Source organism: Pipistrellus hanaki, assembly GCF_964339955.1.
Source record: "Pipistrellus hanaki genome assembly, chromosome: 13".
Lineage (NCBI taxonomy): Eukaryota > Metazoa > Chordata > Mammalia > Chiroptera > Vespertilionidae > Pipistrellus > Pipistrellus hanaki.
Window position 1 is genome coordinate 9,654,428 of NC_140515.1, and position 27,283 is coordinate 9,681,710.

Below are 27,283 nucleotides of genomic sequence, written 5' to 3' on the forward strand. Positions count from 1 at the left end.
CCTTGTCTCCTCCAACTGCTCTTCCCTGCAGGCCTGGTCACACCCAACTTCCCTCCTCTGCCAGCCTGGTCACACCTAATTGCCCTCCCCTATGGGCTTGATCGCCCCCAACCGCCTTCCCTTGCAGGCCTGGTCCCTCCCAACTGCCCTCCTCTGCTGACCATCTTGTAGTGGCTATCTTGTGTCCTCATGAGGGCAGCCATCTTGTGTGTTGGAGTGATGGTCAATTTGCATATTACTCTTTTATTAGATAGGATTTCCATGCGAACACTATAAACCTTCTGCCCACCCTACATCTGCTTAAATATTAGAAGGCTCAATTTAAACTTTCATATAGAAGCAGCACCCAGAGGGTAGTCACCCTGTAGATGTAAAAAGCGACAGTAGCCCCGGCTGGTGTGGCTCAGTGGGTAAGGTGCCATGCACCAAAAGGTGGTGTTTCAGTTCCCCATCTGGGCACATGCCCAGGTTGTAGGCTCAATCCCCGGTTGGGGCACATGCAGGAGGCAGCCAGTCGATGTTCACTCTCACATCCATGTTTCCTCTCTCCCGCTCCTTTCCTCTCTCTCTAAAAATAATTTTTTTTTTTAAATTGTAAAGAAAAGCTAGTTTAGTTGTCTGCCTGATTTCATTAAATGATCAAGTTTTCCCCTTCATGACTATCTAAAATATTTCAGATTTTATATTTATTAAGAATTTAAAGATCAATATACTTAATGTCACCTGGTGCTATTTCTTGCTTACCTTCTCAGAGGATATACACGTGCACTCCTATCTGGATATCTGGGTTTTAATTTTAAAAATGGTGATTTACTGTGCTCACTGTATGCACCGCCTTTCCATTTAAAACCATAGCTTGGATATTGTTCAAAATGAGTTTGTAAAGATGGTATCAATCTTTTATATGGCTGCATTGTATTTTATCACTCAGGTTAAGTTTATTTGTGATGCAATATCCTGATAGGCATTCCGGTTGTTTCGAGTTTTGTCACCTTCACAAACAACACTACAGGGAGTGACTGTATGTGCAGACCACGTTCCATTTGTCACTGTTACACACTACACACAACGCTCAGGGAGGGACTGTATGTGCAGACTGTGATCCACTTGTCACCGTTGCAAACAGCGCTCAGGGAGTGACCACACGTGCATGCTCACCTGCCGAGCTCCCGGGATGGAGATGCTGACGCGGGCAGGGCTTCTCTCCCGGGGAAATCGCTAAAAGCCCTCGTTGCCGGTGCACCAGGGAGATCTCCGCTGTCGGTGTCTGGGAGCCGTGGCCTCTCACGGCGTTGCCGCCAGTGGGTTCTGAGCCTGGCTTCCTGTCTAACCCTCTGCCTTTGCCTTCCCTCACAGCGGTCAGCAGAACTGGCTGCAGTTAGATCACCGGGTCCTTGACCATGACTTGCCCAAGAAACCAGGCCCAGCCATTTTGCACTTTGCCGTGAGGTATGTATCCACAGACACACCCAGCACCCCCTCCCTTCAAAACCGAACAAATGCTGGTGACCAGAGGCCGAGGGTTAAAAAGAAGCCACCTACGGAAGCAGGACTGAGTGGAACATTACTCTCTGGCCGTTCCCTCAGGCCTGGGTGGGACGGTTTTCTTTGAAAAGGAAGGACAGAATCACCTCCCTTTCCTGCGCCAAGCCCTTGGACCAATTTAAAGCGAGAAAAACATGGGTGGCGCGTTTTAATCCCTAAACCTGTTTCTGATTTAACGTACTTTAGGACTTCTTATATTTGAAATATGACAAGCATTTATTATTACATTTTCTGTGTAAGTGTTTCCTGGAGACTATGGAAATAATTGAATGTATATAATGTCACGCCTTTAATTTGACCAGAAGACAAAATGCAAGCCAGTGCTCACTGAGAGAATGGGCTTAACGCGGGGAAACCTGGACTCGGCCTGCAGGCCGGGGACTTCGAGAACAGTGCGCCTGGCCTGGCCGCTCGGCGTGGGCCGTCGCAGTCACGGGCGGGGCTCCGTTATTTTCTCCTGAAGTGGGTGCATTCACTACGTCAGTGATCTCCTAAAACCAGCCCAGGAGGCGGTATTTTCCCCCATTAGTTATTCACATCACCCTGGCCGGGTAGTTCAGTTGGTTAGAGTGTCATCCCAATACACCAAGGATTTTGGTTTGTTCCCCGGTCAGGACATATGCAAGAATCAACCAAAGAAGGCATAAATAGATGGAACAAGTCGATGTCCCTTGCTCTCTCTCCCTCCCTACCTCTCTCTCTCCTCCCCACCTCCACTCTCTATAAAAAATATATATATATATATTTTTAATTATTTACACTCTAAGATAAATCAAGTGCTATGAACAGTCGCACCCATGCTCTGCTCCTAGATTAAGAAATAAAACTTTATTAATTTTTCTGAAAGCCCCTCTTCTCACTCTCCTGAATTTGATGATAAATTTTATTTTTCTGGACTGAAACCAAACATGATAAAACAAGCTAAGACAGTAGATTTACCATAAATCTAAATATGCTTTCATAAATCTATACCAACCTGAAAGATGTTCTTTTAGTCTGAGCTTATGTTCTTTTTTGGATATTGAAATATGCTTTGTTTTATGATGTGATAGTGGAAGCTCCTTACTCTTCCTGAGGGGGGTTTATACTATGACTAGAGGCCCGGTGCACAGGAATCATGCACTGGGGCTGGGGAGGGGTCCCTCAGCCCGGCCTGCACCCTCTCACAGTTCGGAGATGTCCTACTGCTGGCTTATTGCACTCGCCAGCAGTGAGCCTGGCTCAGGGCTTCTGGCTGAGTGGTGCTCCCCCTGTGGGAGTGCACTGACCATCAGGGGGCAGCTTCTGCCTTGAGCGTCTGCCCCCTGGTGGTCAGTGTGCACCATAGCAACTGATCTTTCTGCCATTAGGTCTATTTGCCATTTATTATATAGGATTCCATGGCAAAATTACGTTGATTTCCAAACTTTTTTCTTCAACTTCAATGTATTCCATGAAATCCAAAAGTGTGGTAATAATATGTCCTCCCTTTTTTTTTTATGGATCTTTTCATATATGAATTGATGATTGTAGATGGTATCTACTCTTTAGTCAGTAACAAAGTGTTGACAATTTCCAATCTGTTTCTTGCTTTCCACTCTGAAGTCTGTTTTAGAATTTCTTCCTTTCTTCCTTAACCCTGTGAGGGGCAGCACGCTGGAGGGGTGGCAGGAGGGTGGCTGGCATGGAGCCGTGCACAGGAATTCTACAGAAAACATGGCTTTTGTGGGAGGAGAGTGACATGAGTGCTTGTGTCCATGGCAATGGAGAAAAGGACAAACAAGCCAGCAAGCAACGGGGGGTGCAGATTAGCATTAAGCAGGGGCCAGAGGATACAGACATTTTAATCTGCATCATGTAGGGAAATGGCTTAATGTATACCAGGTTTTTTACAAAGAACTATATCATCCCAGTAAACATTTCACACTACATGAAAGCACCAAGGGAAAAGGAAAAATTACACACACACACACACACACACACACACACACACACACTCCAGGCTTCTTCCTTTACCCCGACCCCCAGTTCTCTCCCTTCTTAGAGAAAAGTCAGGGTGGCAGCTGTCGGGTGACTTCATTTTTACTTGGGATCTGTCATTGGGTATGAACCTGTGAGCTTCCATAACTGAGCTCCCAGCCTGTGCGCGCTGCGGCTGCAGGCTCCCCAGCTCAGGTGCAGGGCTGCCCCCCCCCCCCCCAACTCCCGGCTCCAGCTCAGCTGCAGGCCCTGACTCCCCTCACGGAGGTGCTCTGCCTTCATGCTCAAAGAACACAGCAAGTGCCACACCTCTGGCACGGGGCTGGAGTTCTAGCTCTTTGACATCTGATACGTGATCTGCTTTCGGTCTCACAATACCAGGGGAGGGACCGTCTTCCCGTCGTGCCGCATTCATACAGCCCCTATCTTCGGGCGCAGGTTCCTGAGCTGCCGGACTCAGCACTTCCTTCCCTTCGTGTTATCTCCAGGCGCCCAGTCGCTGGGCAAGACTCTCCCTGACGGCTCCAGCTTCCCATCCTTATCAGGTCTTTAATGACTCACCCCATGCTTCCTCCAACAGTACCGTGAGGTCATAATAGTCGTAGTTATTATTCCAATTAAGTACTTATTGCTACTCCAATTTAATTAAAGAAATGATCAACAAAACACACGCCAAGCAGTTAACAGAGCTGACCCGGGTCAAGGGGCACGAAGTTCTTTCTCGGTGGTCTTACCGACTCGGCGACCGTCACCCAGTGAAGTCGCTGCCTTCGGGGCCTCGCCTCTTCTTCGGGGAATGACTGCTGGGGACACGCACACTCCTGGGCACAGCACCGCCCCTCTCGGCCTGTGTTCACCATTCGCCGAAGGACGGACCCACAGCAGGTTTGGCTCCGATGGAGCCTCTGGAAACGGGGGCCCTGGTGAAAGCAAGGTCACGGCCTCTCCCATCAGTGAGCCTCATGCGCGCACTGGCCTGGCCGCCGAGGGGCTGATGGGCAAGGAGACTGGGCACATCCAATGCCAACAGGGAGGCAGGTTCAGCAAGCGCTGGCATTTCAACGAGAACCATTGCTCACGTCAGTAAGAGATTAGATGAAAGTGCCTAGCATTCCAGGGCTCCTGCAGGGTGAGGCTCACCGAAACCCTCCTGGAAGCCTTTCCAAGACTCAGTCACACCCTCCACCCCGAGGCCCAGACCCACCATGTGGCCCTGATTCCAGGGCGGTGCCTGCAGGTGAGGAACGTGGCGTGGGGCAGGCCGGGTGTGAGAGGTAAAGAGAGATCAGGAGATACAAAACGCTTTCACTAAGTATTGTGTAAACATGATAAAATAGCACTTTCTTTCCTTGTAGCATCTGTGAAAGGGGAAACTACCCTATAGACTTGCTCTCCAGAACTTTCCTCTCTACTGAAACCAGGGACCAGGCCCTGAGCTAACTGCTGTCTCAGGGCTCCTGAGCTCAGCATGGGGTCCCATAGACATGGGGGTCTGACCTGGCTGCCGGCCCAGGGTGCAGGGAGTGGCCAAGAGACTCGGGCTGCTTCTGCGTGGGAGGGGGGTGGGTGGGAAGGAACAGTTAGGATGGGGCACTCAGTTCCCCTTCCCTAAACCAGGGTCTCCTCTTCGGCTGCACTGTCCCAGCGCGTGTGCTGCAAACCCGCAGGAGACCGTGCCATAGCGCCCACCGCTCGTGTGGCCAAGTCTCTGTGGCCCGAGTCCGCACCCCCGGAGCAGGGATGTCTCCAGGGGCCGCTATCTGCTGCTGTGAATCAGCTTCCAGCACAGGCCGTGCTGGCGATGCAGCCCAGCTGTGAGCTTTGGAAAGCTTGGCACTGAGTGAGCAAGTATTTAAGCAGGAGATCAGGGACTTGGCGTGACCTCACGGGGAAAGCTCCCTGCCCCCCGGCCCTCGCCGCCCCCTCCCCCGCCCCCCGGTCCCCGGCTCCCACCTGGGGAGGGCAAGCGGAGGTAGCTAGGGCTGGTCCCACCCAGCCGCACACAAAGCCAGAAGCTGGGCATCCTCCACCCCATTCTTCTGAGTAGTCCTGCTGTTTGTTCCTCTTCCTGGTCATTCCTCTCCGCCCTCTTCCCTTCTCTTCCCAAGTCACCTTTCCCGCCCGCCCTGGGGCCATGGAGGTGCCCTAATCAGCGACAACTGTGCCTGAGGTGTCCCATCAGGGGAAGTTCTGGGGGGGGGGGGGGGGGGGCTGGAGGAGCTACCTTTCTATCAAAGGAGCTGCACACAGCGTCTTTGGAAGATGGTGGGGAGCCTTTTCAGACTCCCTCCTGGTTCTGGAACATGGGGCCTTCTAGAAAGAGTGTGACCCAAGGAGGCATCATGACCAAGCCTGTGGGTCCCCATCGTCTGGCCTAATGTTTCTTTTGTCAACTTCACCCAAGGGTATTTTATTTTCCCATTGGTTTTTAGAGAGTGGAAGGCCGGGGGGGTGGGAGTGGGGGTGTAGAGAGAGACAGAAGAGACACCTATGTGAGAGAGACACATTGATTGGTTGCCTCCTGCACATGCCCCGATCAGGGCTCTTGACTGGAATGGAACCCAGGACCCTTCAGCCTGTGGACAAGGAGGCCCCCGGCAGCCTGCACCAGCCAGGCTGCAGCCTCCCTGCGCAGCGTGGGCCAGGGTCTCACCGAAACCCACCTATGTGGGCAACCACAGGGGCTGCACTGTCCGCAGGGACTGAGCGACCCCGGAATGAGGCGTTCCATTCCGCCCTCACAACTCAGCGTGGCTCAGAGTGCCAGCTCAGCCCGTCTGAGGTGCCACGCAGACATGGCGAAGCCGGGCACACCAAGAGAAGATGCTCCGTGGGGAAGGAGCAGCGGAAATGGTCAGAAAAGCTGTTCTGCACTTCTTTCCTGGTCTGTGCGAAATGGCTACTTCTGCAGCATGTCGCTTCCTTGAAAGAAAGAGCTTAGGAAAGAAACCTGGACTTCCCATTCTTGTTTTTATAACATTTTAAAGAGATTCCCAGCTAAGCCAGCCCCTCTGTTCCAGCCTCCGGAGAGGGAAGGCAGAGGCTCATCTCCAGCTCTCTCCGGCCGCACGGGGGCATTGCTGCGGACACAGGATGCTCTGGCCCTGCGGGAGCCCAGGAAGGCGAGGCCTGCGAGGCCAAGCCACGGCCCAGCCCCAGGCCATCAGCGATGGGGCTGGGGTTCACATCAGCATCTCCTCGAGTCCACAGTGCTGACGTGGACCGTGATGGAAGTATCGGCACCCGCGTGTCAGACCGCTGTGGGCAGCCGTGCCCAATGACCGTGAGGGCCTGTGGCTGAGGTGGTGTCCTCTGGCCAGCAGGTCTGCCTGCCCAACGCCCTCTCTGCTGGCACAGAGGCGGTGCTCCGTTATCGCCGTGAGTGGTTGGTGAGCGCCTGTCCCATCAGGAAGGGGACCATGCTGGTGGGAGGAGCGGAGACAGAACCGCCCCAAGTAAAGGCTCTTCTCAAGAAATGGCCCTTGTTCCGCTGCAGGAGGCTTGTCTCCAAACCTCATCCCCAGCCCGGCCAGAAGCCTGGGTGCTGAGACGAAATTTCACCCGGGCTTCGCCGGCACAGAACCCGGGGGAGCCCACGGCCCGCAGGGGGACGCAGAACCCTCTGCCTCACGGCTGGACAGAAGCTGCACTCTGCGTGTGGGCGGTCCGTTCCCTCGGCGAAGAGGCCCGGAGCCCGTTCCCAGCTCCTATGGGTGTGGATGGGTGCTCCGGGGAGCTGTCCTCCCAGAGTACCGGCCAGAGATACGCGGTCATGGCCATGGGCCCCTGAGGGAGAGAGGGGCTGAGCATTCAGGGAGCAGGTAACCGGATGCCGGCAGAGAGGAGAGAGCGGCAGGCGCAGCGCCAGGAAGCATGGGAACCGGGGCAGGGCCTGTTCACCAGAGCCGGGCCTGGCCTCAGGGGCAGGGAGCCCAGGTTCCAGCACAAAGATGTCGGTTCAGAGCGGATAAGCCACGTGGATTTGGGTGGTTTTGGGTTCGGCCGCCCAGCTCCCTGCTACGGGTTCTTAAATTCTCACAGACGCGCAGGACGGTCTGGCTAGCGTGCCCTCCCCCGGGGCCTTCCTCCCGGTTACCTGGGGAGCTCATGCATTCTTTAGCACTCGGCTCAGCTGGCCTGCAGCGTGCACTCCTCTGCATTTCAGTTTGGCAGCCTCTCCCTCTCCAGCCAGAAGCTGAGCTCGTGGCAGCCTCCCTGGGCCCCGTCACGGTGTCCGTGTCCGTCATTGCACTGCTGTGGGGAAGCGTGTGCCATGCTTGCTGGGAATGTGGGCTTGGGAGTCTGCCGGGCCTTGGCTGGAATCGTGGCTCCTCCTACATGGCTTGGAGAAGATGCTCAGCGTGTCAGTTTTCTCACCTGTAGAATGGGTTTGCAATGTGCCACCTGCAGCCTCTGGTCATCCTGGGCATTGGAGGAAACGATGCATGCAGAGTCCAGTACAGGCGCTGTCCCTGCACGCAGGAAGGCCGCTGTGAGTCTGGAGTCTGGTGGCCAGGAACAGGAACCCGCTGGGCTAGCTAAGAGAACTGAAGGAAAACTGAGCCAGCGAGGCCATGAGAAGATAGCAATCCGGCAGGAGCTAGCCTTGTGCACGTGACTCTTGCTGTAACCGGCTTTATTTATCTAAAACGTAAATCGCAAATTCACCAAAAAAGTTTTGGAAACAAGGGAAAAATGCGAATGACTGGGTTTTAAATATTAAGAACGTATTATGAACTTTGTTAGTATGAAAGTTCATTGAGGTTATGCTCGTAATACCAGCCTTCTTTGCTAGAGCTACACAGTGAAGTGATCAAAAGGGAAAGGCAAAGAGAATTTCCCGCTTTCCGCAGAGAGGGAGGGAGCCGAGCTCTCGGTCTGACTGAGCCGGGCAGGGAGGGCTGCGTCTGGGCGCCTCCCGCCTGAGACTCCTGTTGCCGTTCATGGGCCACCTCCAGGTCTCTCCCCTGATGTCCCCCGGTTCTGGGTCCGCTCTGCGCAGTGAGAGGCACTGTGTGGGGAGGGCGCTGGGGCTCCTGGCCTCTCTCTAAGGGGAAGCCCGCTCCTGGGGGCTGGCCGAGGCCACCAGGAGGAGAGTCTATGGAGTCCCAGGCCCCAAAGCCAGACCTCACCCTGCCAGTAGGCGCAGCTCCAGAACTCAGTTTCCGCGCCTGTGAAGTGAGGTACCTACGGGCACCTGCCCCCAGTGGGAGGCTGCGGGCAGGTGGCCGCCGCTGCGGTGCGGTCTGTCAGCGGAGGGATGGCAGAGGCTGAGGAGGCAGGAAGCCTCCCTCACCCTCGCCCCCCGGACCGCCCCTGGGCTGCTGAGAGGCGGGCATCGGCCTCCTGCTGGGTCCCCACTGTGGCTCTTGCTCTGACCCCCTCTGGCTGCAGCTGGGAGCCTCGGCTCCCCTTGCCCTCTGACCCTCTGCCCTCTGACCCCCTGAGAGGCGGTTGGGTAAGTCAGTAGGTCGGTGTGCCCAGCCTCTCACCAGGGCCTCCTCTGGGAGCAGGCTTTCTGGAACTTGGTGATTCAACATTAGAGGTGGAAATTTTCAAATGATTTACCATCTCCCTGATAGTCTCCCAAGGCTTTCTTATTTCTTTATGTGTTTTGCATGTTGAAGGGTTGGGAGGGGGAGTGCCCAAGGCGAGGCATGATCCTGAAGCGACTTTATCTTGACCCTCCCTCCAGGAGAGCAAGTTCTCTCTGGGGGTGGCCGGCTGGGAGGGGCGGGGCGGGTCCCTGAGCGGCTCAGCGGGGGCCAACACTGGGCCTCGGGCCCCTCCTGGCCCACGCCCACCCGCTGTCTACATGCCCAAAACAGAAACTGTGGAGGAGACCCCTCCCCAGGGCCTCTCAGCCCGCCTACTGGGACCTGCAGCTGACCCAGCAAAGGCCCAGGAAGCAGGCCAGGCAGCGGGGCCCAGGGCCCCCATTTACCAGAGAAAAGACCAAAGTTAAGGCCTGCTGAGAGTTTGGCTTCCAGCCAAGGGAAAGGCCTGCCTGGTAGGGGGACGGGAGATGGGGGAGGAGGCTATTGCTGAGACTCCTGCTGCCCTGGGGCCTGAAAGCCACAGGCCTCAAGGTTCAGCTACTGGCTCATGGGCCTGCCCTGCCTTCAGCCCTCACCCTCAAGGGCCAATTTGAAGCCGCCCCAGGGGTTCCAGCCAAACGAGAGGCCAAGTGAGTTCCTGTAGCTCCTCTCCCGACAGCAAACACCTGAGCAAGGGACCTGCCTGTGTGCACACACTCACCCACACACACCTGAGTGAGGGATCTGCCTATGTGCACACACTCACCCACACGCACCTGAAATAGGGGACCTGCCCGTGTGCACACACACCCACACGCACCTGAGCGAGGAATCTGCCCGTGTGCACACACTCACCCACACGCACCTGAGCGAGGGACCTGCCCGTGTGCACACACCCACCCACACGCACCTGAGTGAGGAATCTGCCCATGTGCACACTCACCCACACGCACCTGAGCGAGGGACCTGCCCGTGTGCACACACCCACCCACACGCACCTGAGCGAGGGACCTGCCCGTGTGCACACACCCACCCACACGCACCTGAGTGAGGAATCTGCCCGTGTGCACACTCACCCACACGCACCTGAGCGAGGGACCTGCCCGTGTGCACACACCCACCCACACGCACCTGAGCGAGGGGACCTGCCCCTGTGCACACACCCACCCACACGCACCTGAGCGAGGGACCTGCCCGTGTGCACACACCCACCCACACGCACCTGAGCGAGGGACCTGCCCGTGTGCACACACCCACCCATACGCACCTGAGCGAGGGGACCTGCCCCTGTGCACACACCCACCCACACGCACCTGAGTGAGGGACCTGCCCGTGTGCACACACCCACCCACACGCACCTGAGCGAGGGGACCTGCCCCTGTGCACACACCCACCCACACGCACCTGAGCGAGGGGACCTGCCCCTGTGCACACACCCACCCACACGCACCTGAGCGAGGAATCTGCCCGTGTGCACACACCCACCCACACGCACCTGAGCGAGGGACCTGCCCGTGTGCACACACACATCCACAGGCACCTGAGCGAGGAATATGCCCTTGTGCACACACCCACACGCACCTGAGTGAGGGATCTGCCTGTGTGCACACTCACCCACACGCACCTGAGTGAGGGATCTGCCCGTGTGCACACTCACCCACACGCACCTGAGTGAGGGATCTGCCTGTGTGCACACACCCACCCACACGCACCTGAGCGAGGGGACCTGCCCGTGTGCACACACCCACCCACACGCACCTGAGCGAGAGATCTGCCCGTGTGCACACACCCACCCACACGCACCTGAGCGAGGGGACCTGCCCGTGTGCACACACCCACCCACACGCACCTGAGCGAGAGATCTGCCCGTGTGCACACACCCACCCACACGCACCTGAAATAGGGGACCTGCCCGTGTGCACACACTCACCCACACGCACCTGAGCGAGGGGACCTGCCGGTGTGCACACACCCACCCACACGCACCTGAGCGAGGGACCTGCCCGTGTGCATACACTCACCCACACGCACCTGAGCGGGGGACCTGTCCATGTGCACACACTCACCCACACGCACGCTGACTGCAGGCTCCTTTGAAAGTCCGGGGCAGCAGGAGCGTCCCTTGGTTTCTCAGAATCTCTCTGACTGGGGGAATGGATGAGGGGACGATGCTGGGAGAAGGGGGGAATGGCATGAGGGATGCAATGATGCCGGGAGGAGGGAGAGATCTGAAGGACAACCCTGCTGCTGTTTTCCAGGTTTTACATCGAGAGCATCTCGTTCCTGAAGGACAGGACCACTGTGGAGCTGTTCTTCCTGAACGCCAAGGCCTGTGTGCACCAGGTAAGGCGCTGTGCCCCGCGCTCCAGGCGGACTGCGGGCGGGGCGGGCGGCCTCTGCTCCACTCCCGCTCCACGAGAACAGGCCACAGTCTCTCCGGGGTCTTCCTTCCTCACCCCACCCCAGCATGGCAGCTCTTCTGAGGGCGGGAAGCCAGCTGCCGCTGAGGACGGTTCACACAGTCAGCTGCCTCGGTGCATCTGCTGTCCCGCCTTTAGCCTCATTCCAGCCCTGGCTGTGCGGCCTCCGCTCAGAACCAGGCTCTGTAAAGAGCGGCTCGGTCTGGGGAAAACCACTCGGCCACAAAAAGGAAGAAATGTCCCCTGGGGCAGCCTGGAGGGACCTGGAGCGCATTGTGCTAAGGGCCATGAGCCGGTCGGAGAAACACAGGTGCCATGTGACTTCACTCCTGTGTGGACTCTAATCAACAAACTGAATTAGCAAGCCCAATAGAGACAGACTCACAGAGACATCCCGGGGAGGGGGCTGGGAGTGTGGGGGTGAGTAAAAAAGAAAAAAGAGAAAACTCATGTGGTGATTTCGGGGATGGGTGGAGATGAGTAGAGGTAGAAGACAGCATAGAGGGGATAAATGGTGATGGGGAAAATGAAATAAATCTGAAACAGGGAAATGAGGCTAATTTCTGGTAAATAAACCAGCGCACACACAAACAGCAGTGTCTCAGTTACTGCAGGGAAGCAGCTCTTTCCTCTCTCTCTGGGCACCGGGCTGTTCCCACAGTGTGGCTACTGTAAATACCGCTGCAGTGATCGCAGAGCTGCATATATTCCTTCAAATTAGTGTTTCCATTTCCGTTGGATATATGCCCACAGGTGGAATTGCTGAGTCAGAAGGCTGCTCCGTTCTGAATTTTCTGAGGAAACCCGTACTGCTTCCACAGTGGCTGCACCAGTCTGCGTGCACAGGGGTCCCCTCTCCCCACATCCTCACCAGCACTGTTTGCTGTTTTACTGGGGATGGCCCTTCTGACAGGTGTGAGGTGGTGCCTCATGTGGTTGTAATGCGCATCTCTCTGATGACAGTGATGCTGAGCATCTTTTCATGTGTCCACTGGCCATCTGTATGTCTTCTTTGGAGACAGTTAGGTCTTTGCCTATTTTTTAATTGGATTGTTTGGGGGTTTTTGGTGTTGAGTTTTATGAGTACTTTATAAACTTTGGATATTAACCCTTTATTATATGTATCATTGGCAAGTACATTCTCCCATTCAGCAGGTCATCTTTCCATTTTGTTGATGGTTTCCTTTACTGTGCAAAAACTTTATAGTTTAACTAGAGGCCCGGTGCATGTAATACGTCCCTAGGCCTGGCCTGCAATCAGGGCCATCTTCCCCACATGCCCACAGCCGGCCCTGCTTCCTGCTGCCACCCACCCCTGGTTCGCCATTGGATGATCAGTGCCTGACGGGGCGGGGGGGGAAGGGGGGGAGAGGTCGGCTGTTCCCCCCCTGCTTGCTGGCCCTGCCCCCCGCCAAGAGTGGCCATCAGACTATGGGAGCCTGCTGGCTGGGAAAAGGAACAAGAGGTGGTCAGTTCACCTCATAGTGACTGGTCCAGTGGTCGTTCTGATCATTCCACCTTTAGGTTCAATTACCCTTCTATTATATAGTGCTCAGGCCTGGTGCACAGGTGGGGGCCAGCTAGCCTTCCCTGAAGGGGGCTCTGGATCAGGGTGGGGGTCCCTGCTGGGGGGGGGGCCAGCCTGGGCAAGGGGCCATGGGCAGTTTGCAGGCCGGCCATGCCCCCAGCTTTGTCAGTAAGGAATCCGAAATGACATCCGGAAGAAGTCCGGTCTATCAGTCTAATTAGCACATTATCCTTTTATTAGTATAAACTAGAGGTCTGTGCATGAAATTTGTGCATGGGGGGTGTCCCTCAGCCAAGTCTGTACCCTCTCCAATCCAGGACCCTTCAGGGGATGTCTGACTGCTGGTTTAGGCCCGATCCCATAGGGATCAAGCCTAAACCACCAGTCAGACATCCCTCTCAAAATCCAGGACCACTGGCTCCTAACTGCTCACCTGCTTGATCACCGCTAACCACCTCTGCCTGCCAGCCTGATCGCTGCCTAACTGCTCCCTCCTGCTGGCCTGATCACCCCTAACTGCCTCTGCTTCAACCCCTGCCACCATGGCTTGTCTGGAAGATGTCCCTTCTAATTAGCATATTACCCTTTTATTAGTACAGATTAGTCCCATTAGATTATTTTTAATTTTGCTTCCCTCGTTTGAGGAGATTTATCAGAAAAGAATATTGGTATGAGAGATGCTCAAGGTTTTACTGTCTATGTTTTCTTCCAGAATTTTTTTGGTTTCAAGTCTAACATTTAAGTCTTTCTTCCAACTTTGTTCTTTCTCAAGATCATTGTTGCTATTCAGGGTCTTCTTTGGTTCCATATAAATTTTTGGAATACCATTGGTATATTGGTAGGACTGGTGTTAAATCTGTAGATTGCTTTGGATAGTATGGACATTTTCATTGTTAACGTAAGAAACATTCAAACCTCGGAAGAACTTTTGTGAGCTTATTTGAGCCAAACTGTTGACAATCCCAGGAAGTAGAATCTCACCGGATTGAGATAATGCTCCAGAGAATGGCGGTTTTTCACCTTGTTTTATATATTACAATCAAAAAGGAGACTTAAGTGGGTTAATGAAATCCATTAGTGATAGATTAGGGAGGAGGGGAAACCTCTGGGACTGAATAAAAAGTGAAATGATGGACACATACTTCTTTAAGTGGGTGCAGGACAGTTAACAGTCAGCAATTAACTCAGTAACTATGAGGGGATTTGTGGTCTCAACAGAGTGGTGATATGCTTTCATGGGCCCAGAAAAAAAATAGCTTTGACATTCCAATGACAACATGGATGGACTTGGTGAACATTTTGCTAAAAGAGAAAGACACGCTCAGTTAAAGATTGACCTTTGTCAGGGAAGAGACCAGCCTAGGACCTGACTACCCACCACAAACTGCTTTTTAGTTAAAACAAAACAAAACAAAAAAACAAATAAATAAAATAAAAAACGTTTTTGAGCCCTGCCGACGTGGCTCAGTGGTTGAGCGTGGACTTATGAGCCAGGAGGTCATGGTTCAATTGATTCCCGGGTTGTGGGCTCAATCCCCAGTAGGGGGTGTGCTAATCAATTGATTCTCTTTCATCATTGATGTTTCTATCTCTCTCTCTCTCCCTCTTCCTTCCTCTCTCAAATCAATAACAATATATGTTTTTAAAATACAACTGATTTCTGGATATTTATTTTGTACCCTGCTACTTTACTGAATACATTTATCAGTTCTAATAGTTCTATGGTGGAATCTTTAGGGTTCTCTCGTGTCATCTGCAAATAATGACATTTTTACTTTTTCTTTTCCAAGTTGGATACCTTTGCTTTCTATTTCTATTTTCTGTCCAGTGGCTAGGAATTCCAGTGTTATGTTGACTAAGAGTGGTGGAAGTGGACATCCCTGTCTTGTTCCCAGTCTTAATGGAAATACTTTTAGTTTTGCCCATTGTGTATGATATTGACCTGGGTTTGTTATATATAGCCTTTGTTATGTTGAGGTATATTCCTTCTACTCCCACTTGGGTGAGAGTTTTTATCATAAATATATACTGCATTTTATCAAATGCTTTTTCTGTATCTATTGATAGCACCATGTGGTATTTATATTTCATTTTGTTGATGTGATGTATCATGTTTATTGATTTAGGGTTATTATACCAACCTTGCACCCTAGAAGAAATCCCACTCAGTCATGATGTATGACCTTTTTAATTATTGCTGGATCAATTGCTAATGTCTTGTTGAGGGTTTTAGCATCTGTGTTCATCAGGGATAGTGGTCTATAATTTTCTTTCTTTGTAGTGTCTTTATCTGGTTTTGAAATTAGGATAATCCGGCCTCATAAAATGATCTTGGGAGTCTTCCCTCATCTTGAATTTTTGGAAGAGTTTGAAAAGGATAGATGTTAATTCTTCTCTAAATGTTTGGCAAAAATCACCTCTGAAGCCATCTAGTCCAGGGCTTTTACTTTGGGGAGTTCTGTGATTACTGTTTCAATTTCACTAGTTGTGATCTGTATATTCAGATTCTCTGATTCTTCCTAACTCAGTTTTGGAAGATTGTACATTTCTAGGAATTTACCCATTTCATCCAGATTGTCCGATTTGTTGGAATGTAGTTGTTTATAATAATTTATTATAGCCCGTTGTATTTCTTTGGTGTCAGGTTGTTACTTCTTTTATTTCTCATTTTGTTTATTTAGAGCCTCTGGCTTTTTCTGTTCATGAGTTTGGTAAAAGGTTTGTCAATCTTGTTTATCTTTTCAGAAAACCAGCTCATGGTTTCATTGATCATTGTATTATTTTTTTTTTAAACACCATTTAGTTAATTTCTGTGCTGATCTTAATTACTTCCTTCTACTCACTTTGGGCTTTGTTTGCTGTTCTTTTTCAAGTTCCTGAAGTGTGAAGTTTGATTGGTCACTTGAGCCTTTTCTTGTTCCTTGAGAGAGGCCTGTAGTGCCGTGAATCTCCTTCTCAGGCCTGCTTTCCTTCTGTCCCACAGAGGCTGGACTGTTGTGTTCTAATTTTCAGTTATTTCAAGGTATTGTTTGATTTTTTTCCCCTTGATCTCATTGTTAATCCATTCATTGTTTAGTAACATGTGATTTACCCTCCAAGTCTGTGTGTTTTTCAGTTTTGTTTTGTTTTGTTTTTTGTGATTGATTTCTAGTTTTATAGCATCATGGTCAGAGAAGAGGCTTGATATGAATTCACTCTTCTTAAATTTATTGAGACTTGTTTTGTTTTCTAACATGAAAACATTTTCATGCTCGACATAATGAAGAAGGACATGGAAACTATTAAAAAAAAAAAACAACACACACACAAAAACAACAACAACAACATTTTATCAGTCTCCCCTAGAAAATGTTCCATGTGCCCTTGAAAATAATGTATATTCTGCTGCTTTGGGGTGAAATGCTCTGAAGATGTCAAATCCATTTGACCTAGTGTATCATTTAAGGCCACCTTCTTCTTGTTGATTTTCTGTTTGGAAGACTTATCCATTGATATCAACAGAGTGTTAAAGTGTCCTTCTCTGACTGTATTACTTTCAGTCTCTCCCTTTATGTACATCAAGATTTGCTTTCATATTTAGGTGCTTCTATGTTGGGTGTATAAATGTTTATCAGGGTTGTATGCTCTTGTTGTATTTCTTTATCATTATGTATTGTCATTTGTATCTCACTATAGCCTTGGTTTTAAACTCTATTTTGTCAGGTATAGGTATTGCTACACCAACTTTTCTTTTCTTTTGCATGAATTACCTTTTTCCATCTCTTTACTTTTAGCCTGTGTGTATCTTTCATCCTAAGGTGAGTCTCATGAAGACAGCATATATATGGGGCTTGTTTTCTTATCAGCTACCTTATGTCTTTTGATTGGAGCAATTAAACCATATACAGTTGGTATGCATTTATGGCCATTTTATTTTTTTAACTATATGTTACTCTGTTTTCTTCTTCTTCTTAAAGTACACCCTTTAATATTTCTTATAATACTAGTTCGGTGGTACAAACTCTTTTAGCTTTTTATTGTCTGGGAAGCTCTTTATTTCCCCTTCAATTTTAAATGATAGTCTTGCTTGGTAAAATAGCTTTGGTTGTCAGTCTTTACCTCACTTTGAATATTTCATGCCAATCCCTTCTGGCCTGAAATGCTTCTGTTGAGAAATTAGCTGAAAGTCTTATGGGAGCTCCCTTATAGGTAAATAATTGCTTTTCTCTTACTGCTTTTAAGATTCTCTCTTTGTCTTTAACCTTTACCATTTTAATTATGATGTGTCTTGGTGTGGGCTTGTTTGGATCCATCTTATTTGGAACTCTTTGTGCTTCCTGAACTTTATGTCTTTTTCCTTCACCAGGTTAGGTAAGTTTTTGGTCATTATTTCATCAAATAGGTTCTCAATCCCTTGCTCTTTCTCTTCTGCTTCTGGTACCCCTATGATTCAGGTGTTGCCACATTTCATGTTGTTGCAAAGGGCCCTTAAACTACTCCTCATTTTTATAAAGTCTTTTTTCTTTTTGCTGCTCTGATTGTATGTGTTTTTTCTACCTTGTATTCTAAATCACCAATTCGATCCTCCACATCATCCAACCTACTTTTTATTCCTTTCAGTGTATTCTTTATTTCAGATATTTCATTCTTAATTTCTGAAATTTTTTTTTATATAGTTTCCGTGACCTTTTCATGTTGTTGAGCATTCTTATAATCATTATTTTTAATTCTATATCTGATAAATTGCTTGCCTCCATTGCATTTAGCTCTTCTTCTGGAGAATCTTCTTGTTTTTATTTTCAGTTAGGACCTGATTCTTTGTCTCCCCATTTTGGCTGCCTCTTTGTGTTTGTTTCTGTGTATTAGATAGAACTGCTATGACTCCAAGTCTTGGCAGGGTGGCTTTCTGTAGGTGACCTGTAAAACTCAGTCTCCTTGATCTCCTTGATCACAAGGGTGCTATACCTTGTGCCTGTTATGCAGTCCTTCCTGTTGTAATTGAGTCTTGATTGCTATTGGCCTTATTGTGTGTGGGATTGACCCTCAGGCTAGTTGACTATGAGGTTCAACCACCTGCTGTGCAGGTGCTGATCACATGAAAAGGAATTCACCTCAGTATGGTTTGGTGCCTGCCAAGATTTCTCTGTGGATATGCTGCTTATGAAGCTTATTGAATTCTGTTGTTGTCTGAAGCTGACCACTGGGAGTAATGGTTCTGAGCTGTTGCAGAGGAACTCTGGCAAACAACTATGTCAGATGCTGTCTGTGACTGGCTCTGGGCAACCTGATTGGAGCTATCAGTGATCCACAGCTTGGGGGCTCCCTCTCCTGGGCCTGGGGGCAAGTCAGAAAAAGCCTCAAGGCACCCAGATATCTGCCTCCACATCCAGGCTCCTGTTAGGCTTAATCAATGAACAGGCCTTCAGCTGTATTCCTCAGCAGGGCTAAAGCTCCACAGGGTGGGGTGAGAGGCATTTCAGTGTGTGGAGCTATTGCTTCCCTCCAGGCTGATACTGCACGGAAGGGAATGCTCTGCCTGAGGAAGATGGCTTCTGCAGTATGGGAGAATAACTCAGCACAGGGATCCTGGTGGCTGACCCTACAGCTCTCCTCAGAGCCGTCAACCCCATGCGCTCTTCATATGGCTCTAGTTCACTTTGCCCTCCCTCTGCCTGAGCCCAGGGTGAGTGGCTGGGAACAAAATGTTGTGCATTTACCCTTTAAGAGGTATCTGTGTCTCTAACCGTCTCTCCCTGGTGGACAGAAACCCAGCTGCTTTTCATAGACTAATGCTACTGGGTACCTTTTCCAGTTCTGGTGCTCTAGGCTGTGGAGCCCATCTTGGGGTTTAGACTCCACACTTCTTAAGGGGAACCTCCTGCATCTGAAATATCCCTCCAGAATTTCAGCTGCCACCCGTGGGAGCCTGGCCAACCCTCTTGTGCCTATGTACTTCCTACCACAGTTGATGTGCCTCTGTTTCTATTTTACTCATCAGTTTATTTTGTTCACTAGATTCCAAGTATAAGTGAGATAATATGGTATTTGTCTTTCTCTGACTGCCTATTACACTTAGCAAAAAAATCTCCAGATCCATCCATGCTGCTGTAAAAGGTAAAATTTCCTCTCTCTCTCTCTCTCTCTTTTTTTTTTAATGTTGTTTAATTATTTATTGCCTAGTTTTTAGGGTGTCTTTTTCTGGTGAGAGGTTAAATTCATTTCCTATTATTCGATCTTGCCCAGAAGCAGAAATATTTAAAGTAGAGTTTTTGGCTAACTCTGGAGAAATAAAATGTCTTGGCACCACAGGCTTTGTGACTGCCTCTCTTTCCTGAGACTTGCGCTTCCTAAGAGCTCCGGCGGTTGACTGGTAAGTGAACATGCAGAGAGCACACGCAGCACCTGCTGAGTCAGGAAGACCTCTGGTCATCGCCTTCTGTGTGGAGAAATCCGATTACCCCGTGACCATCTCCCTCCCTGCACATGGTCCAGCGCAATCGTCTACTTGATTAGTTGTTTGCTCTGTTGCTGATGAAAAAAAGTAGGATGCAAAGTTAACCATTTTGTTTCATGGGTAGTGTTCTTGGTGTTAAATTCTGTTGTCTGGAGGAAGAAATGAAAAGCAAGGTTCCTTTAAATTCTGCTTTATCTTGTGAATGTCGGGCCCTGGGAGCTTCTTTCTGAGAGGGACTCAGAAAGCATTTAGAACTTTTATGCAGCATGATGTCATAAGGCGCCATGACCTCTGGCTGTTCCTGGGGTCATTTTTAATTCAGTTGTGGGAATTTAGTGTGGAATGTTTTCCATCTAAGTCATATGCAGGTGACTAGAGACAATAACACAAGACACGGCACCGGACCGGGTAGATGACAAGGAACAAAGCCCCCAGCTGTTTGGTGAGGGCTTTCAGGCCGCTGCTGAAGGTGTGTGCTCACTGAAGCGCATTCCCTGGAGGATGCCCTGTTCCCGGCCCAGGAGAGAGTGAGCAGCGTGAGAACAGCCACAGATGCAGAATGCACGGAGGGGTGACGGATTCGGGTAGCTGCTCATGCAGGGCCCAGCGCCATATCTGACTGCGAGGGGCTCCTGTGCACACAGGGCTGTTCCCCCAGCGAGGCGGCCTGCATCTGCATCGCTGTCTCCATGCGCGCGCACACACACACGCCCTGTGCTCCCTACAGGCAGCTTCCCCGCCGCCAGGCCTGCCTTCCCTCAGAGCAACGCAGGCGGGAAGAGAGCGCTCTTATTTGTAGCCACTGAGAAAGCCACGTATCTCCTTACATGCCTGGTTAGCAAGAAATGTGATTTGCACTGTTTTAGAGTTCGATTCCCGGTCAGGGCACATGCCCGGGTTATGAACTTGATACCCAGCAGGGGGCGTGCAGGAGGCAATCCATCAATGATCCTCTCTCATCATTGATGTTTCTATCTCTCTTTCTCCTTCTCACTTCCTCTCTGAAATCAATATATATGTTAAATGTGATTTCTACAGTTGCTGAAGCTCTGTGTGGCTATGCAAACATAGCTGCATGGGCACAGAATCCAGCCCCATCGGCACGTTATTTAAAACACTGAGGAGCCTGGGGGCTTGCTGCAGGTTACATGGGGCCGGGTTTCAATGCAGCTCAGCTGCACTCTGAGAAATGTGAGTCAAGGTCCAGAGACAAGACACTAGAAAGATACCTTTCACTTCTCCTCTTCCGGGCGTTTGGGAGAGAAAGGGTGCCCACCTCAGGAACAGCGAGCAGAGGAAGCTATAGCATCAGACCAGCCCGGAGCCTGAGGGAGGGAAGGGCACCTTTTGGGCATCCTGTGTGCCAGCCTGCGCCGGGCGGTGCACATGTGATCCCACCACGGCCCATGAGGAAGGAAGCGGGTGGCCCCGTTGTAGATAGAAGAACGGAGGTGCAGAGGGGCTGAGGGTTCATGAGGTCACGGAGCTCGTGGGTGGGAAAGTGCCCTTGGCAAGTGACACCGTCAGGAAACCGTGGTCCTCAGAGGCACCTGTTCGCCTCAGCGGCCTTTAGTCCCTGCTCTGGGGAAATGAAGGTGTTCTAACGTAGAAGCCAGGGGCTGTTGTTACAGAACAGAATGGCCATCGCAGCTGACATGTCATTAGCCGGGCGCTTACTGTGTGCACGCATGCTTTTGTTCCCACGCCAATCCTATGAGGTAAGTTCGGTGACTTACCTGCCAGATAAGTGCTATTATTATCTCCCATTTTACAGATGAGAATGCTGAGGACAGAGCTTATGTAACACACACAGGTCACATAGCTAATCAGGGGAGGCGCTGGGATTCACCCCGGGCAGCATGACGCCAGCCAGAGCCCGTGGGTTTAACCCCTCACCTGCTGCCCCTCAGCATGGCTCTTACTCCGAATCGTGTTGCACCTGCTGATGCTCTCAGCCACGGCTGTCAGTGAGGTGCCTGTAGGCATGAGGGACCAGTGACCTGCACAGCCTGTGGGGACAGCCGCCTGGGGGTGCCTCAGAAGGGCACTGCCTGCTAGGGAGGGACTGCCAGGCGGACTGCCACGCGGACCAGGCGTTCCGGGGAGAGCTGCTGTCTGAGCTGTCATGCGGGGAAGGCCCCGGAACCTGTTTGGCTTCCTCGGTGAGAACACAGAGGGCACACCTCCCTTCACAAACAGCACCTGTTCCAGGCGGCGATGACGGGGAAACGCCGAAACCGAGCCGGTTCATGGGAGCACTGGGCGCGGGGGCTGAGGTCCACGCTGGGCAGCCTGTTGCCAACGAGGAAAAGCCTAATAGCATGAAACGACCTTAGGTTTGTCCCAGGTACTGTCTTTGCAGACGGACGGTAAAGGGATGGTAGTGACGAATGCGGATTGATTACTGAAATCGGGGGGGACCTGATCTGTGATTTCAGTAGTCAATCCGCATTCGTCACCACCATCCCTTTTTTTTAAAATCAGTGACTTGCAGACATGCGTGGAAAATTAAAACAGGGCTGGCACCTCGTCTCTTTCGGAGTGTACACAACTCTCACCATAACGAGAAGGCAGAGGCGTAGAAGCAGGAGGGTGCTCTGTGGTGGAGACGGGCACGGCTGGAGGCAGGCAGCGTGCCCGGAGCAAGCACAGCTCTCTGATGCCAACTCATTTACTCCTCACAGCGCCCGCTGCTCTGTGCTGTCACTTTACAGGTGAGGCAGCAGGAGCGTCACTAAGGTAAACAGTCTGGCCTGGAGAGACGGCTCACCGGCAGCGGAGCAGTCACTGGGCAGAAATAATAATATCTGCCCTCATGTCTTCATCCAATAAAAACGTGTTCTGTTCCTATAAGGGCTAGATTTGTTCGCTCATTATCAGTAGGATAATATTTAGCAGTAGTTCCTTCCCGTGGCCTGTCCTGGAGACTCTCTCATTTGTACATTTGTGTGTAGGTGTGTATTGTGTTCATTCTAAAGGCCATATGTCTGATGTCTCCTTCTATGATATATTCCTAAAGTTACGTGTTACTCCTTCCTACAATAATGGAAAAAGCAGTTTGGAATACTTTCTTAGCTCTACAATAGAGGAAACCTCACCAACAGAATCAGGATTTTGTAATCACACACACACACACACACACACACACACACACACACTGTGCTTTAAACCTACAGCTCAAGAATCTATCTCATGATCATAAGCTATTTTCATACCAAAAAGAGTTTAAGAAATGTTGACTATTAGACCACTTTCTTGGATTTTACCACAAGCTTTGATATATTAAATGCTTAAAGAAGTTCCTCAACATAAAAACATGTGATTTTTTAACCCAATATTTTCCAAACTTACTGGCACATGAAATTCTTATTTCAAACAATGCTTTTTAATGGACTGCTGGTCACACTTTTAAAAATAGAGTCCGAAGTATATTCTGTCACATTAAACAATAAAGCAAAACCACATAACTGTAAGCCTCCTGGGTGTTGCCCTGTTAGAGCTGGCCACAAGATAAAACCTGGTCTCTTCTGGTTCTCGGAGTCGGGCGAGCTGCTGACCTGGTTACGGAGGCAGTCAGGGCCTCACCTCCAGCCTGTGGGACACACCGCATCAAGATGGGAGAGAAAATGGGTCCATGCGCCTCACTCAAAGTCATTATGCTCCTTTCTTTTCTCATTGGCGCTCATCTCTTTGTGCTCTGAAGAAATGTGGAGGCACACCTGAGCCAAACATGGTAATCCTACCAAAAAGCAGTCATTGCAGGCTATCCATCCTGTTTACGTTTACCCTCCCTCTCGCCCCTTTCTCGATGGAGACCTTGCTAGGCATGCCCTGTCGTAGGCGGACTCGGTGCCTCTCACTGCGGGCAACACCCCTTCCCACACACGGGGCTGCAGCCGGATGCAGGGTGCCCTCAGAACCTGGGGCACTGGCGTCAGACCGGGAATGGGAGGCTCTGAAGCTCTCCTGGAGGCCCACAGGCTGGCGTACTTTGGCCCCGGGTCCATGAACATGAGAGTGTATCTTTGCACCCCACATGCCACCGACTTCAGGAAAAATACCTGCAAGACTTTACCGAACTATGAAAGGATAAATATCTTAGATGGTTATTTCTAACAGTGGGAAACTTAAACCGCCTAAATGCACTTCCACAGAGATTAAATAAATTAGCAGCCATTCATATGCTAGGATCCTGTGCAGCCATTAATGAGGGCAGAATAACCTGACCGACTTGAGACACGCCCAGACAGCACTGTGGCATTAGCAACGGACTGAGTGACAGAATAGCAAAGCTGGGTGATGGCTTTAACTTTGTTATTTGCTTTTATGTATATAAAATGCACTCATAGGGAAAACCAGAAAAACCTATGGTGGCATGTAAATAGTGATTATTTCTTGGAGTGAGGGTTTTATGGAAGAGCTCTTCCTTTCTAGGAATGCTAAGTGATATCCTATCTAATAAAGAGGGGATATGTTAAATGACCTCATGCCACCACAAAGATGGCGGCACCCACAGCCAATAAGGAGAAAATATGCTAATTGACTGTCAGGCCCTCAAAGATGGCAGCACCCACAGCCACAAGATGGCTGCACCCAGTCCCCTCAGCCCCACCGGGGTGGCAGGCGTGAAGCAAGGCTGGCGGGCCAGGCTGCTCTGCAAGCCTGCCTCTGGAGTCCCCCAGTCCCCTCAGCCCCCAAACCGCCCAGGGCCACCTGAGGCCCAGGTAACCAGGGCGGCTGAGGATTGCACTGCCGGCAGTGGCAGCAGCAGAGGCGTGATGGAGCATCACCTTTCCCTGATCGCAGGGTTGCCCTGAGGGCTCCCGGACTGTGAGAGGGGGCAGGCTGGGCTGAGGGAGCCCTCCCCCACCTCCAGTGTATGAATTTTCATGCACCGGGCCTCTGGTTCTTTCATAAGAAGCTTGAATTAGTTTTCAATCAGGAAAGCAAAGACAAAAACAGTTATTGTATTCATTAAACTTTGTCTCTTTAAAGCTGTAGGAAGAGAATAGACACTTGTTGATCACATTCTTTCCACTAGAAAAATTCTGTCATCTTTCTCACTGGGCAAAGCAGCATGGAAGTTTTATCTAAGAAAGCAAAGGGAAGGTCGACAACTGACAGAACTGGTTTTTCTGATTGAAGAAAACAGAGAATTCTGAAAACTACAATCAATCAAAAAAATTAACACATAATTCCAATACTAGAGCATTAATTGCACTATTTTGACCTATTTCTTTCTTATGAGTGTATATTTTTCTTAGTTAAGATCAGTTACTGCTGACATTTGGCATTTTGTTAGACTTTTCACTTTTTACTAGTGTGCGATATATTTGGCTACTTTGACCTCATCTTGCCCACTTTTCTTCCTATTTTCTCTATGGTCTTGGATTATAAGATCAGTCCACAGCACAGGGAAGGATGCAGAGAAACTTTGAAAATCCATGTGTGTTTCATTAAATGTAAACTTACAGGTTTTCTTTATGTTGCAATCTCCCAGTATTTGCCCGGATGTTAGGTAAGAGGTTGTTGAGTGGATAAATACGCAAACGTGTGGATGATTAAAGAATGAGCAAATGGACGGCCAGATCGAGGCATTTTAGGACATAAAATCAACAGGACTTAGTACCTCCCACACTGAACATCTTAGCCTGCTCTGCTCCCTGGAGAAGCTGTGTGAGGCACTGGGGCTGAGTTTAGACAGAAGCCAGGATGCTTTGTTCAAAGGCCTGGCCTTGGTTCTAACCTGGGCATGTTACTTACATTTTTAAGCCTCATTTTTACCAACTGTAAAGTGGGGATAATAATAGTTCCTACCTCAATGGATCAGTTAATATCTACATGGTATGTAGAATAGTATCTGCGCACAGACTGTTTTGCTATTAATATTTTTGTTATTATTACCACTGCGGTTACATATCAAGCCCCTTAATAGGACACACAGCCCTAGCTTATCACCCTGCCTCTTCCCACACTCACCATGCGGTCACTCGGAAATGGCTTCCCCCTCCTGACAACACGGTCTTCCTCAAGCTCCCGCCTTCTGGATCTGCTTGTGCCTCTGCTGAAGGTCTTTCTCTGCTTTCTGTCCTCGCTTCTGTGCTGGATGCCTTTCTCTCTCCCTTCATTTCCCTCCGGCAAGTTTCCGCCCTGCTTCAGACTCAGCCCCGGGCCCTGCCCCATCGCTGCGTTCCTGGCCTTGTGTGCTCCATCGCCACCACTTCCTCCGGGCTCCGTTCTTCCAGCTCCAGGACAGCCTGTCCCCTCCTAACTCCCTGCTGGCCATAATGAACTCTTTGCTTACGTGTCTGCCACCCCAGAACCTAATGACTCCTTGGGACCAGGGTTGGCTGCAGCTCATCCCTATGTCCCCTCCCCTGGCACAGAGCTGTAGATATTGGCCACGTGAGCAAAATCCATGTAGCTTACACTAGGAACAAGTCAAATTTTTTAAAATGGACTAGTGAAAAGATCAAGTTAAATTGAAAATCGGTTTTGAGTAACCATCATAAGACTTTTTCAGTTTTCAATTTTATTTTGTTTACACTACCTACGATAGAGCTTCTGCCCCTAAACTCAGTTTTCCAGAAGTGCTGTGGTACTTGTGTCCTTTGATTTTCATATGCCAAGCCAACAGGAACCCCATTTGGCCTCCCTGGTCAGATTTCAAGCACACGCAGTCACCTTTGCTGCACCGGTCGCTGGAGCCGCTTTCGGAGATATTTAGAGAATCATTGTGAAGTCAGCTACAGACAGGCAGCTCTGCTCTTAGCTTCTTGGCTTATCAAGAAAATCAGGCATCCGCTTCTGACTGCCTCGAAGACAGTGAGTGTGTACAGAGGGAGTCCAGTTCAACCTAAAACATTGGCACCAAGTCTTTCGATGGATTCTCCCTCCCCACCGTTCACCAGACCACAGGGGCCCTCCCGCTTCCCTCTGAGCGGAGCCGGCAGTGGCTGCGGGCAGAGCCGAGGTGGAGGGACCAGGTGGAGAAACGCACCAACCCAGCAGTCACAATGAGCACCTGCACAATCCAAATGGGGCCGTGTGTTAAGACATGTTCTCCTAAAACCTAGGAAGATGTTTTGATAATGTAGTGCTGCTCCAGTGGCCTGCTCTTGTCAAAGGGGTTTTCAGAGTGCACGTCATGGGAAGGCTCTTACTGCCCCTATGGTAACACCTTCAGCGAGAGGCGTTCGTGCAGCTCAGTGTGACCTCCCAGGACCCGGAGCGATTCCTCTGTATGCAGTCCCCTGTGTCAGCACCGCACGCCTGGGATTACTCCATCTAGTTCAACAACCGGCAATGTGAGCCATTATGAAGAACTGAAATACACCTGGCATATCTGCTAACCTGACAGTGTTAACCTTTGGGGTTTGAGGATGTTTGCACATGTCAGTGTGTGTGTGTGTGTGTGTGTGTGTGTGTGTTAATCCTCAAGCTCACTTCAGTATGCTGGAATAATTTAAAGGGTTGGAAATTGCATTTTGCAGGCTGTAAACTCTGTCCATGGAAAGGTAGCAAGCCTTCTCATTGATAGTCACCCAGGGAAGTCCCTACACTGAGCATCAGATTTGGTTTGAAAAGGAGAGGTGCAGAAGGAACAAAGAATTCTAGTGCCGCATCTTAAAAGGCTGTTGGAAGCTTATAGTAAACACTGCACCGTGCCTGTTTCATGTGGCTTCCCTGTTTTCCTAATGTGAAATGATGTGTCTCAAGCTGTGGACTTTCAGATATGCGCTGCCTTGTGCATTGGTGAGAATCAAAGTTGCCATAATAATAGTTATGACTCCTGCCAGTTTTAACCCGCAGGGACTCCCCTCAGGATGGTAAAGGGGAAGATGGTGGGTCCTCCATGAAA

General features: G+C 50.3%; 1 protein-coding gene across 2 annotated transcripts in view; it reads left to right on the forward strand.

Annotated features, from left to right (window-relative positions):
- FRMD4B (FERM domain containing 4B) overlaps positions 1–27,283 on the forward strand; it is a 165,810-nt gene that overhangs the window by 59,399 nt on the left and 79,128 nt on the right. For both annotated transcript variants that reach the window (XM_084901717.1, XM_084901718.1), the window contains exons 4-5: positions 1,357–1,449; positions 11,300–11,384. In XM_084901717.1, the coding sequence (XP_084757843.1) occupies positions 1,357–1,449; positions 11,300–11,384 (178 nt within the window). The remainder of the gene's footprint in view (positions 1–1,356; positions 1,450–11,299; positions 11,385–27,283) is intronic.